The sequence below is a fragment of the Carassius gibelio genome, chromosome B20 (genome assembly GCF_023724105.1).
Source record: "Carassius gibelio isolate Cgi1373 ecotype wild population from Czech Republic chromosome B20, carGib1.2-hapl.c, whole genome shotgun sequence".
Classification (NCBI taxonomy): Eukaryota; Metazoa; Chordata; class Actinopteri; order Cypriniformes; family Cyprinidae; genus Carassius; species Carassius gibelio.
In genome coordinates, this window is record NC_068415.1 from 5,427,619 (window position 1) to 5,441,470 (window position 13,852).

Here is a 13,852-nt window from a genome sequence, read left to right on the forward strand (position 1 = left end):
GCACCCCTAGTCAAAAAGGAAAGATGCTTCAAGTGATCACTTGATCATATATGTTTTTTAAAATCTTTGAAATAATGTGTGGTAATGCACAGACAGTACGTCCAGAAACTGCAAACAAGGTCGAATTTGATTTCATGGCAAAATCTCATGTGTACAATATGTAAGTTTACGGTAAGCATTGGTCCTGGGATGGCTGTAAGGAAGGGATGTGGGAGTGGGTGGGTTGGTTTGGCACACGATCAGGCTGCGTTCATCAGATTTCTGTGTGGTATTTAAATATGCTCCGAGCTCCAGCTCTGTCTGCTGTAGAGCAGCCCAACATTATGTAAAAAATAAATAAAAATAAGATTATGACATTAAGTAAAAAAATCCCTATGTAAAAATACGAGAGACAGTAAAAAACAGGCTAAATACAGGGAAGGAGCATTTAAGGGCTTTGTGTGTTAAGGGTGAGGAGAAAGATATAATTTACAGCCAGTGCTTGGGCACTATGGTCAAATATTGTCCTCTGTGGTGTAACTAGTGTGGGCTGGAATATAAGAGAATGTTAACTTGACAGAACACACTCTATAAACTGACATTAATTATTCCTTGATGCCGTTTTGCAAATATCTGTCTAGTATTGGGTTTTATATAAAAAATTCAAATGTACATTTTTTTTTTATTTAAATGCTAAATTCTGTTTTCTGATGCCCTCAAAGACAAATCCATCTACAAATATACCCATCTATATATCTATCCATCCATCTACCTATCTATCTATCGATCATAGTAACTTACCAGTTCTGACGTGTCAGATGAGAAGTGACTGTCACAATCAGCTCCTTCGAAATAGATGGTCCAAGTTCCTGGAGAGCGTGGATGAGGTGTCAATCGACAAAAACCTGGAGGACAACGAGCAGATCAGAACACATCCACTAAACGTTAAAACTTTAAATCCACTGCTCTCTCACTGTCTTTGTCACACACCTGTAAAAACGCACACACAGTTTCGCTCTCTTGAAAAAACAAATAGACTGCTGAACACAACCTTAACAAACCACATTCCACTGGCATCACGTCAGCCTTAATCAAACACAACAACCTCTGATTCACTGTCCACCTGATACTTATTGTGCGCGCCACAACTGACATCAAATGATCTGAAAACTTCTTTAGAATGGCAGCACTCGGTTTATCATCCATACCTCTCTGGCAAAGCGGCTCTAGGAACTCTTGGAATCCGTTGGGAATGTTCCGCACCACGTCACATGAGTAGCCATCCTCAGGCAGTAGGAAAGGCAGCTGGAGGTCAGGGTCCTCTTCAAGCTGCACTTCCCGCCCATCACTTCGGGCCAGTTCGTCCGCCGTGTTCTCGGCCACGGCCACCACGTGATCAATCAGCTCCTGTGAGGATGAAGGGAACAATGATCATAATGTTTCATAAGAGTTCTACTAAAACTTGACATGCATCTGCTCTTCTCCTCCATCTCTGATTTGCTTTGAACAGCGAGTTTTGCAAAGATGGGGTGTATCTGGGAGATGTTCCAGAACAGCTAACATCAGTTACAGCACCTTTTGCAGTAATGAGTTTAATATTTCACATCAAACAAGGTCGTCACATTATGAGAAACCCTGAGGTTAGAGGAAATAAGCAGAGCTACTGTGAAAGTGCAGAACACCTGGTTCAGTTTATCTCTAAAAGGACACGTGTCATCAGACCAGGACCACACGGCCAAAATGAGACCGTTCACTTACAGGAGGAATGTAGGGTTCATCAGGAGCGCAGTGGTAGTTGCTCAGCAGAGCATTGAGCTGCAGAGAGTTGAGCTTGAAGCAGGTGTTGTTGATGTTCTGCACATCTTGCATGGAGTATTTGTCCATAGTGAGGAGGGTTGTTGCCTAAAGAAAGAAGGGGACAGTTACTGGTTCATAGTCCATCTAACTAGGACAAAGGGTTTTAAAACTTTCAGGTCAAATGCCGCCACTGTTCAAACAAGAACATCTTAGAAGTACCATGTAGATACAATCAATATTCTCTCCAAGAAATAATATAGTCTATGTATTACCATGTTTTACAGACAAATCTATATTAAAATGGTATACAGTAAATTAGAAATAAGAAAACACAATATTTAATAAACAAACCATTACCACTAGTAGTTCTACTACTACTACTACTACTACTAATAGAGTATTTTAGAATGGCATATGTTCACCACAGGTTTCTACAATAATACAGTTATATTAATATAGTTGGTTTGCACTAAATTTGCTGTTGGGAAAAATAAAAAACCCTCAATTTGCCAAATATCAAATATTTTAATTGTAATTTTGGTAACACTTTAGTATAGGGTCCAATTCACACTAATAAGTAGTTGCTTATTAGCATGCCTATTATTAACATATTGGCTGTTTATTAGTGCTTATAAAGTACATATAATGCATGACATCCATTATCCTACCCAATACCCTAAACTTAACAACTACCTTATAAACTATAAGTCATAGCTTAATGGTTAGTTAATAGTGAGAATTGGACCCTAAAATAAAGTGTGACCGTAATTTTTTTTTTTTTAAAGAATTCTTCAGTGTAATCATGTTCTACTAGTTCTACAGCTTCAGTTTCGGAACTTTCACGCTTAGTAACACATCCAGCTGTGTCCGCACCAAAGATTGGTGTATATATCTGCATGTGGTACCTGGACTATGCGACTGAGGTGGCAGTCTGCGGCCAGCTCCAAACCCTGTTTCTCAGCCCATGCCTCGATGTGGCTGAGCTGCTGTCGCAGGATGGCGCCCCAGTAGTGCGAGCACAGGCCCGAGTCGGCCTCCGTCACCAGCTTGTTAAAGAGCCACATGTTGATGAAGTGGAAGAGCTGGGAAAACAGCTGAATGGTGAGGGCCGCATTGACACGACACCGCCGCAGAAGAGACATGGCGCCCGTTAGCGTGTGCAGAACGTCCTCTGTGGAAAAGAGGAAAGTCAGGGCCTTTAATACTATAGAAACAGAAACAATACCATCTTTCCTTGCAATTATAATGGTGCAATGTTAAGAACTACCTCTATTAGCTGGGACAGATATTTATACAGAAGGTTGAAAAATGTTAATTCTCCTTGTACACCTCTTGTTGTTTTTCCTTTTTGTGGTTGGTTCTTGATGTGAATCACATTGTTTCTTGTCAAAATGGTTAGGAAACACTCTTCTAGAGAACTAGAAGTGCTGCTATATTGCTTAAGATGTTTTGCATGGTTCTGGTTCATTTCAGCATATTTCTGTGTTGCTTGAGATGTTGATACTGCTCTAGTCAAGAGGGCATGTTTGTCCATTTGTCCAAGTCATTTAGTTGAAATAGATTAGTCAACAAAGACATTAAGATGTTGTAAGTTCCTGTAAAGGAACTAAAAGATATCACTGTTTTGGGTAGAATATATCTGCGGTTTATTTTCAAAACCAACAGTAGGTGGGCCTCTCCTTCAAATGTGATTCCTTTAACAAAATCCACTAATTTACTAAACTTTATACATGATAGCTGAAAAACGGCATCTGTTGATGAATCTTACACTGTTACTAAACTGAACTAAATCAATACTGAACTGACTTGAGATGAATGATACCCTTAGAGCTGCTTTACATTGCAGAATTAGTTTACACCCTCTATCAGTTTATTACCTAAAGCTATCTGTTTTATAAAAAGCACTATATAAATAAAGGTGACTTGCATCTGAAAACATGAGACTGGGTCTCTGCTCACCTATCTTGGGCCTCTGTGGGTTCTGTTCGTCGGGATCTTCCAGGAAAGCAGGCATGTAGTTATTCAGATCCGACTGCAAGCAGTGCACCAGGTATCTGCAGGAGCACACATTATTTAGTGTCCATATTTCCACCATCAAGGGCCTAAAGAAACTTCCTGAAGAATCCCACAGTAAATCTGAGACCTGGCCGCTTGACAAACCGCACGACCCGCACAAAAGCGCAGTTGTTTCAGCTGGTCAATCCAGTGCCTAAAGGAAACGGAGGCACTCCGACCACATTGTTTGAGCTGAGAACCGGCCCCAGGACCGTAACTCTCTGTCATACACCCAAACTACAGCTCAGCCAATACAAACCAGACCCAGAACATTCCTTACATTCAGCACATCCTGCCGCCTGATAATGGTTACAGGAACACAGTATGAACTTAGCTGAAAAACCACTTTTGTAATTGACCAATTACAATTAAATGGATTGTTTTCACATGATACTAATTCCTCATTGTTATTAGGACATGTCCCCAAAACCTTCAAACTGGCTGTTATTAAGCCTCTCATAAAAAAGCCACAACTTGACCCCAGAGAACTAGTTAATTATAGACCAATCTCGAATCTCCCTTTTCTGTCCAAGATACTAGAAAAGGTGGTATCCTCACAATTATATTCCTTCTTAGAGAAAAATGGTATATGTGAGGATTTCCAGTCAGGATTTAGACCGTATCATAGTACTGAAACTGCTCTCCTTAGAGTTACAAATGATCTGCTCTTATCATCTGATCGTGGGTGTATCTCTCTATTAGTTTTATTGGATCTTAGTGCTGCGTTTGACACAATTGATCACAACATTCTTTTGCATAGACTTGAACACTTTGTTGGCATCAGTGGAAGTGCATTAGCATGGTTTAAATCGTACTTATATGACCGCCATCAGTTCGTAGCAGTGAATGAAGATGTATCATATCGATCACAAGTGCAGTATGGAGTACCTCAAGGCTCAGTTCTAGGGCCGCTACTCTTCACGCTTTATATGTTACCCTTGGGAGATATCATCAGGAAACATGGTGTTAGCTTTCACTGTTATGCTGATGATACGCAGCTCTATATTTCCTCGCAGCCCGGTGAAACACACCAATTTGAAAAACTAATGGAATGCATAGTCGATATAAAAAATTGGATGACGAGTAATTTCTTACTGCTAAATTCAGAAAAAACAGAGGTGTTAATCATAGGGCCTAAAAACTCTACTTGTAATAACCTAGAACACTGTCTAAGACTTGATGGTTGCTCTGTCAATTCTTTGTCATCAGTTAGGAACCTAGGTGTGCTACTTGATCGCAATCTTTCCTTAGAAAGCCACGTTTCTAGCATTTGTAAAACTGCATTTTTCCATCTCAAAAATATATCTAAATTACGGCCTATGCTCTCAATGTCAAATGCAGAAATGTTAATCCATGCATTTATGACTTCAAGGTTAGACTACTGTAATGCTTTATTGGGTGGTTGTTCTGCACGCTTGGTAAACAAACTACAGCTAGTCCAAAATGCAGCAGCAAGAGTTCTTACTAGAACCAGGAAGTATGACCATATTAGCCCGGTCCTGTCCACACTGCACTGGCTCCCTATCAAACATCGTATAGATTTTAAAATATTGCTTATTACTTATAAAGCCCTGAATGGTTTTGCACCTCAGTATTTGAATGAGCTCCTTTTACATTATACTCCTCTACGTCCGCTACGTTCTCAAAACTCAGGCAATTTGATAATACCTAGAATATCAAAATCAACTGCGGGCGGCAGATCCTTTTCCTATTTGGCGCCTAAACTCTGGAATAACCTACCTAACATTGTTCGGGAGGCAAACACACTCTTGCAGTTTAAATCTAGATTAAAGACCCATCTCTTTAACCTGGCATACACATAACATACTAATATGCTTTTAATATCCAAATCCGTTAAAGGATTTTTAGGCTGCATTAATTAGGTAAACTGGAACCGGAAACACTTCACATAACACCGTACTTTCTACATCATTAGAAGAATGGCATCTACGCTAATATTTGTCTGTTTCTCTCTTGTTCCGAGGTCACCGTGGCCACCAGATCCAGTCTGTGTCCAGATCAGAGGGTCACTGCAGTCACCCGGATCCAGTACGTATCCAGACCAGATGGTGGATCAGCACCTAGAAAGGACCTCTACTGCCCTGAAAGACAGCGGAGACCAGGACAACTAGAGCCCCAGATACAGATCCCCTGTAAAGACCTTGTCTCAGAGGAGCACCAGGACAAGACCACAGGAAACAGATGATTCTTCTGCACAATCTGACTTTGCTGCAGCCTGGAATTGAACTACTGGTTTCGTCTGGTCAGAGGAGAACTGGCCCCCCAACTGAGCCTGGTTTCTCCCAAGGTTTTTTTCTCCATTCTGTCACCGATGGAGTTTCGGTTCCTTGCCGCTGTCGCCTCTGGCTTGCTTAGTTGGGGTCACTTCATCTACAGCGATATCGTTGACTTGATTGCAAATTAAAACAGACACTATTTCAACTGAACAGAGATGACATCAATGAATTCAATGATGAACTGCCTTTAACTATCATTTTGCATTATTGAGACACTGTTTTCCAAATGAATGTTGTTCAGTGCTTTGGCGCAATGTATTTTGTTTAAAGCACTATATAAATAAAGGTGATTGATTGATTGATTGATTGATTGATGATACATAAATAGTCCTGAAATTGATCAAGAATTTATTATTTAAAGGTTTAATTTGCATTTTATTTACAATATTTAATTTCAATACATACATATTTATTTTATAACATTTTATATAACAAACATTTTTTTTAATTGAAGATTTTATTTACTCCTATTATATATGCACACTAATTGGTTAATATATATTTATATATACACACACTGTGTATATTAATATGTGCACATAAATACACATGCATGAATATATTTAAGAAAAACATAGTATGTTTATATATTAAATATATTTTTATACTATATAAATTATTAGAATATAAACACATGCATGTTAATATTTTCTAAATATATACTGTATGTGTGTGTCTTTATATGCATAATAAATATAGACCGTAGCCTCACATATATATGTACCCTAAACTTTTATTTTGGATGCAATTCATAGCGATTAATCATTGCCCAGAACTTTAAATTCTATCTGAATAAATATATAAATATGAACTGAAGTATGCTGTATAAGATCTCAGCTCACTAGGTTTTGAATCACAGGTAATGTTTGGTGTAAATACGCATGTGCATGCAAACACTCACTTAAAAGCCATCTGAACCAGGTGAGCGAGGACATCCTGTGCATCTAGTGTGATGCGACTCAGATCCTTGTCCTGTTTGATGAAATTCAGCAGCTCTGAGGCATTAGCCATCCAGAAGGCCAGAGCCCCGGCGATGTTCTTCTGTTTCTGTAATGCACAGAGATGGGCCGTTACACACAGCTAAAGTCAAACAATCCGATGTACAAACAACAAAGAAAAGAGTTACAGCCATGAGAAGCACTGAGTAGCACTCCCGGGATAGACATGTGCCTCTGTCCAACCCTCCCTGCCTCCAACAACCAGTCACCGCGTCCCGACAGAGTAGAAATCATTCACGTGTTACAGTTAGCTCAAGCTAGGCTCGACTGACTGGGAAGCTGCGGTGACTGGTGGCTCTGGGTCCCACATCCCTGCAATACAGAGAAGGGATACACACGATCCGGAAGCAACCGGACCTCTGTGTATACCTGCACACATCTATCCCACATGACGACGACAGCAACCCCCCCGCCCCGACCCTCCCGAATACATCATACTGGCCACAGGACGCATCCATAAGAACAATGACGTTAACCACAGACATGAAGTCAAATGAAAAGGAAATTAAAAGTTTCCAAACAGAGCAAAAGAACATGGGGTAGTCTCTCATCCACATTGAAGTGCAGTAAGCAGAGGTCAAAAATGGAAGATGCCGCTATTAAAATGTTGCCACAATCAGAGTTTGTTTTTAGTATCACATGGTCCAGGTTGAGTCGTAATGGGGGGTTATGAACGATTGCGTCCAGCTGTAGGAGGAGGGATTACTTAGTTGGCTTGGGTTGTTTGCTTTCTGTTATGGGGGGATAAAAGAGGGATGGAAGACGGAGCCAAGCCGACAGATAGAGAACAGAGAGAGAGAGAAACAGGAAGAATGAGACGCCTCCCTAACAGTGCAAACTCCTACCTGATCACCTTCAGCAATCTCCTGTAGAGATAGTAGGTATGGGGGAAGAGGGGGTGGGGGGGTGGACAGACATCCGACAGGACAGAGAGAGAGACTGTCAACAACAGCGATGGCATGGGACAGAATTCACAGGCATGTAAACACAGACATTCACTCTCACACAGGACAGGACAGGTCACATCATCATCTTCTCACACTCACTGCCGTACGGGACGTCCCAGTCATCTAGAGCTTCTTTTTCTTTTATTTTTTACTCGATTTACAGGATAAATGCTCTTTTTTTAACTTCAATAAGAAATTGCTAAATATTCCTTAAGCATAAAAGACTACTTTCAAAAATCTTTTGAACAATAATGCAAATGTTATGCTAAAGAAATCATGAAATATATATTTTTTAATAACTAGCAGTAACAAGCACCTAAAGAGTGTTAATTTTGTTTTAAGAGAAAACTATGATTTTATAACTTCTGATGTTAACCATCAGGATTTGACTAATGACGAACCTACTACTGAACATTTTGATCTGAGTAGATAGAAAGTAACTTCCCCCAAAAAAAAAAAAAAAACCTTATTCCAAATATCCTAAGTATTGCTACCAAGACTTGAATTATGTCACTCTCTTTCTGAGATTGTTTCTTGTTTTCTAAGATTAGGTCTTAAACACGTGAGGCTTAAGATTTGGGATATACCAAAATTTCAGAAAAAGAAGATCAACATTTGAATGGATTATGACACTTATGAAGAAACACTGCATCCATTTATATAATATTTCTGTTTTCTCGTTTTAGATGCTGAATTCCATCTAGTCTTGTAACTGGCAGTCTTTACAACTGTAAAACGGAAGATTTATTTAAAAAAAAAACAATTTGCATTTGAACATTGCTGTCAGACTATGAGATATACAGTTTGAACACCTGGGTGGGCCACTCAAACCCGCAGGCGCTGAGCAAGATAAATAAACAGAGAGCATGTGGACCTCATTTCTGAACTGTAAAGAGGAGTTTACATAGTTATTTGTGGTGAGTAAATGATAGAAGTCAAAATTGGCAATCCAATGAGGCCATATGCATTGAATTGACAGTCCAGAAAAAAGCTTACATTTATGCAAATGAGCAACGACTCCTCGTTCATGTTACTGTGAGCGATTTCACTGTTCTGTAGAATTTGTGTCCGGCCGTAATTTGTAATTATTATCAGTGAGCGTGATTCATGATTCAATGAGTCTGATTCATGCACTTATAATCAGTCTCGTTCAGGATATTTACAAGAAAGGTTTGGAGTGAGCACAATTTTTTTGAAGGAACTGAATAATTGTATAGAGCAAGGGATGCATTGAATTAATCCAAATTGACAGTAGCATTTAACAGTAAGCATTTGTAATGTTACAAAAGATTTAGAACTTTCTATACATCAAAGAATCTTGTAATCTTTAAAATGTATCAAATGGCTCAAACAGCATAATAATAACTGTTTCAAGCAGCATAATAATAACTGTTTCAAGCAGCAAATCTACATATTTCTAAATAATTTCTAAAGACTGTAGTAGTAGTAAATTACATTTTAAAACATACTCTTATGGAAAACAGAAATTTTGAACTATAATAATATTTCACAAGATTGTTTTATTGTATTTTTTTAAATAAAAAATCAGCCTAGGTGAGAATAAGAAACTACTTTCAAATACATTAAAAATTAATTAAATCCTTGCCGACCCCAAACGTTTAATCAGCAATGTATATACAAACATTTCTTCTTTCAGAGGTGACAAGAAAATCTTGTATCACCAGAGGAAAAAAGCCGTTCTAATTTTACATATATAGCAACTTGGTGACAATCGGAAACTGTTGAACCAAGCACTGCTGGGAAAACAGTGCATGAATCAGGTAAAACAAGGCACAGAGACACAAACACACACACGTACAGACATCCAGATACAAACAAACACAGGGGAAACACTGAGTGCTGTAGTTAAAGCACTGTTTGCTGAGACAATGACCTGAATCGATGAAAGCAGAGTGAAACAAACTTTAACACTACAACTACAAGAGCATGTACTATAATCTAACTTCACAGACAAATCTCTACATCAGAGCTACAGCGAAATCTCTAAAGTATAAATAATACAGTTTTAATATAATAGTCACAACATCCCCTGTAAAAAATCATTCAGATTAGATAGATTACAATCAGAAGATTATTCTAGTAAAAATGGCCAACACCCACCTGGATAACTCCTTCCATCATGCTCACCATCTTGTTGACAATGGCGATGACCTTGTGTGTTCTCTCGGAGGGGCTGATGTCGGGCCGGTATTGGCTGGACATGACGTAGCGGCAGGTCATGTACAGCACATAGGTGGGAGACAGCTTGAAATGCACCGTTGAGCTGTTGGTGTAGTTAATGATGGCAGACAGGAAGGCATCCTCGGCTATGGGGGGGAATCATGGGATAGAGGAAGCAGAGAGAGTTTAAATTGGGATGGACCAAGAAGCTCTGGTGAAAGACGTTAGCATGCAAATATATTTTACAATAAAAGCTGCACTTGCATGTTTTTTTGTTTTGTTTTTTTGAGCCTGTGACCTGAGCTCCATTTCTGATAACACTATATTATAACTGACAGTGAAAAGCATGTGGAAACATCTACTGTAGTATAATAACACATTACAATAGAATTTCGTTTTGCAAATTATACGTGTTGTTTGATGACATGTAGTTTATTATTTTTTCTTTTATAAGCTGCTCAGCTGTATCAGATTTGAAGACTGAAACTAAGAAACACATAAAAATAACATGACATAACATAACCATGAAGATATAACGCAACAAAACAAACCACAACACATTTCATTACGCAACATACCTATATCACATCATAACACAAATCATGACTGTCATGACACATAAATATCAGCCGATAATTAATGTTCATCTCGTCAGTAAAGCCAGTTCTCTAATCAGCGGTAAAATCCATCATGATTTCACATAGAGCAGCTGTTACTACACAGAGCCTTTGTTAACTGCCAAACTGCGCAAATTCACATTCATTATCAGCATGGAATTATAGGCTTTACTGACGAGATGCGCATTCATTATCGGCCAATATTTATCGTGCACCCCTATTATATAACTCAACAAAAAACAATAACATTTCAACACATAACATGACCCCACATATTACCATAATATATAATATATAATATAATATGACACATAACATGCTCTATGTGAAATAAGACACAACATACAACCACAAGACAAAGTAACAACACATAACAGGATTTTGTCATCTTATTTTGTGATGCTTTGAGCCAAATATGTAAACTGTAATGTACAAATGCGAATGAAACGTATAGTGAGTGATTATCTGCAGTGGGTTGTGATGTGCCAGCGGTACTAGGCTCAGTCCATCCATGCAGCTACAAAAAAGGAAATTGCTGGCTTCTGGCATAAAACTCACTTCTGCCACCTAATGGCATGGTGGAAAAATTAAATATTCTATTATAATTTCTGCATTTATTTTTTATTTTTTTGGGACAGAAAAAATTTGATCAATTACAATATAATTTATCTTGAACTGACTAAATGATAAAACCAGTTTTCTAGCAATCATCAATACTCCCCATCCACTGATCTATGAGGCAGCAAACTATGAGTGTTTTCTAGAATTAGCTGGTTGTTTTGCTTTATAATCAGCAGAGCCAATAAAAGAAACAGCATGAATGCATTAACCAGGTCAAGTGGAAATACTATGTTGTGTCTGCAACACCCGAAAAAGGCCAATGACAAAACATACAAATACACACCAGACAAATCACATGACCCAGTTCAGATCAGATCGCTGAAATCAAACCAGCACTGATCAATTGGTTTTGCTTTGAACGTGGATTTGGTACTCACAGTTTTCCCTGAACTCTATGCTGGCCGGCAGAATGAGTTCTGGGCCATCCTGGGACCTGCAGGGAAAGAATTGTTGCTCGATGAACCAGTTGAGATAGGACAGATTGACACCGCTGTCTACAGACGCCCACCGCTCCAGAGACCCTGCTCCTGTCCTGCCATACAACATCCTGTCACAGATGCCAAACTGTGCTGTGTGTGTTTGAATGAGCATTCTCATCTCCACTGGATTATTGATGACAAGACTGAAGCCAGGTGAGCGGCGGGCTCAGGTGTCTCAGGTTCAGACAGAGGAAGACGGTTAGGTTACATATAAAGACCTGTACCCTGCGCTGACTCCATAGAGACCCTCGCTGACTGACAGCTGATGTGCACAAAACAGAGAATGGAACTAACATGCCATTGCTTTCTGTGTCATTAACTACATTATTTGTTTCACATTTTCTACTCTACCTGCAGAGGAAAATCCACAGGATTCTTAATTCTTAGCATTTTCAAGATCATCCAAATAAAAGATAATAAATAAAAAAGATTAAAATAATAATTAATTGTGAAAAATATTGTAAGGTTAGAATCATTTACTTAAAAAATTACAATAAAAAAATAATATATATAATTCACATTACTTTTTATTTAAACATTGTAAAACAAAATGTATTAAGTTTTTCAGAATTTTTAGGCTTTACTTTGCATCATTCATTTGCATAATTATTTGATTATTTCCTCTTTCTTTTGGACCATTATGAACAACCCAACAGGTTGCTTTAATTTTCTGTCCATTATTCTTAGAAAAATACATAATTAAACGTGCTGTGAAATTTAACCCTATACTCATATTTATAACTAAAATAATAATCAGATTAGTTAAAAATATTTACATTTTACTTGGAATGTCAAGGTTAACTATTATATAAGTTAATCTGAAAAAATTATCAGAACCCTTAAGGCTGACAGGTCAAACAGTCGAGACACTTAACAAAAATCAAGTATCAAAATAATAAATACACATATTAGCTTGTTTTCTTTCTGAAATACATGAAATTAATTGCAGTTAAATATTTTAAATGTTTGATGGCCTCAAATCTCTCCATGTGATTGTCAAGAATTTCAATTTTTTTCACAAAAACTACAGAACAAAATTGAAATGGCCCAACTATAAAAAAATGAAGCACACCAAGTCAACAGAATTCGTACCTTCCGTCATGTTTGTTAAAGTCCTGTTGTTCTCCTCTAATCATGGGTTTCACCAGGCCTCTTTCACTGTTTCCTGAGCGCTCCATCTCCAGCTTCCCTGAGCTCTGAAACCACCAAATATCCCATCAGAGACCCAACACAGACAACATAAGAACATGCAGAGATCCCAAAGCAGCAGGCAGATGTGGCACCTTGCTTGTAGGGAGAGCGGAGCTGCTATGAACGTCCCCGTGAAGGTCAAAGGTCGTCTCTGGGACACTTCTGAAACAGAGAGAAATAGGGGGGGTAATGTAGTTAATCATTTCAGCAGATGACAAGGAAATAAACAGTAGTATCAGTGGCCAAACAAACAGACACACACACAATATAACCACCTGCATATGCTCTAAAACACACAATTACATAAAACCTGAGCTGAATGGAAAGTCAAACAAAAGCAGCGGCTCACAGCTCCACGAACACCCGGATACATGTGTGTGTGTGTGTGTGTGTGTTTATGAGCACTGAACACAATCAATAACTCGCCGGCATTCTAACCAGACTAAATGAATGAGCAGAGCCCCACAGCCTAAAGTTACACCCACACAGTGTTTGAACAAAATTACTATAAATTACAAAATTACAAGGCTACCGGGTTTCCAGCCCTTTGCATTCAGATGTAGAGACATATTCAGGTATCATCTATATAGCAGCTTGGGAGTCATTTCCATGAAATTAATTACATTTCCAGCTTGAAATGCTTTACATGTTAAATAACCGCGTAAATATCCATTTTGGATAATCGAATAA

At 38.5% G+C, this 13,852-nt stretch overlaps 1 protein-coding gene across 26 annotated transcripts in view; it reads right to left on the reverse strand.

Annotated features, from left to right (window-relative positions):
* The window catches only part of LOC127983763 (afadin), a 103,733-nt gene that overhangs the window by 32,856 nt on the left and 57,025 nt on the right, over positions 1 to 13,852 (reverse strand). For 19 of the 26 annotated variants that reach the window (XM_052586052.1, XM_052586047.1, XM_052586046.1 and 16 more), the window contains 11 exons: positions 13,255 to 13,324; positions 13,064 to 13,167; positions 11,870 to 11,925; positions 10,195 to 10,400; positions 7,972 to 7,992; positions 7,030 to 7,175; positions 3,736 to 3,830; positions 2,682 to 2,947; positions 1,738 to 1,881; positions 1,188 to 1,386; positions 781 to 884 (listed from right to left, as the gene is read on the reverse strand). In XM_052586052.1, coding sequence (XP_052442012.1) covers positions 781 to 884; positions 1,188 to 1,386; positions 1,738 to 1,881; positions 2,682 to 2,947; positions 3,736 to 3,830; positions 7,030 to 7,175; positions 7,972 to 7,992; positions 10,195 to 10,400; positions 11,870 to 11,925; positions 13,064 to 13,167; positions 13,255 to 13,324 — 1,411 coding nt within the window. The remainder of the gene's footprint in view (positions 1 to 780; positions 885 to 1,187; positions 1,387 to 1,737; positions 1,882 to 2,681; positions 2,948 to 3,735; positions 3,831 to 7,029; positions 7,176 to 7,971; positions 7,993 to 10,194; positions 10,401 to 11,869; positions 11,926 to 13,063; positions 13,168 to 13,254; positions 13,325 to 13,852) is intronic. The other 7 variants (XM_052586039.1, XM_052586057.1, XM_052586055.1 and 4 more) reach the window with 1 other exon arrangement.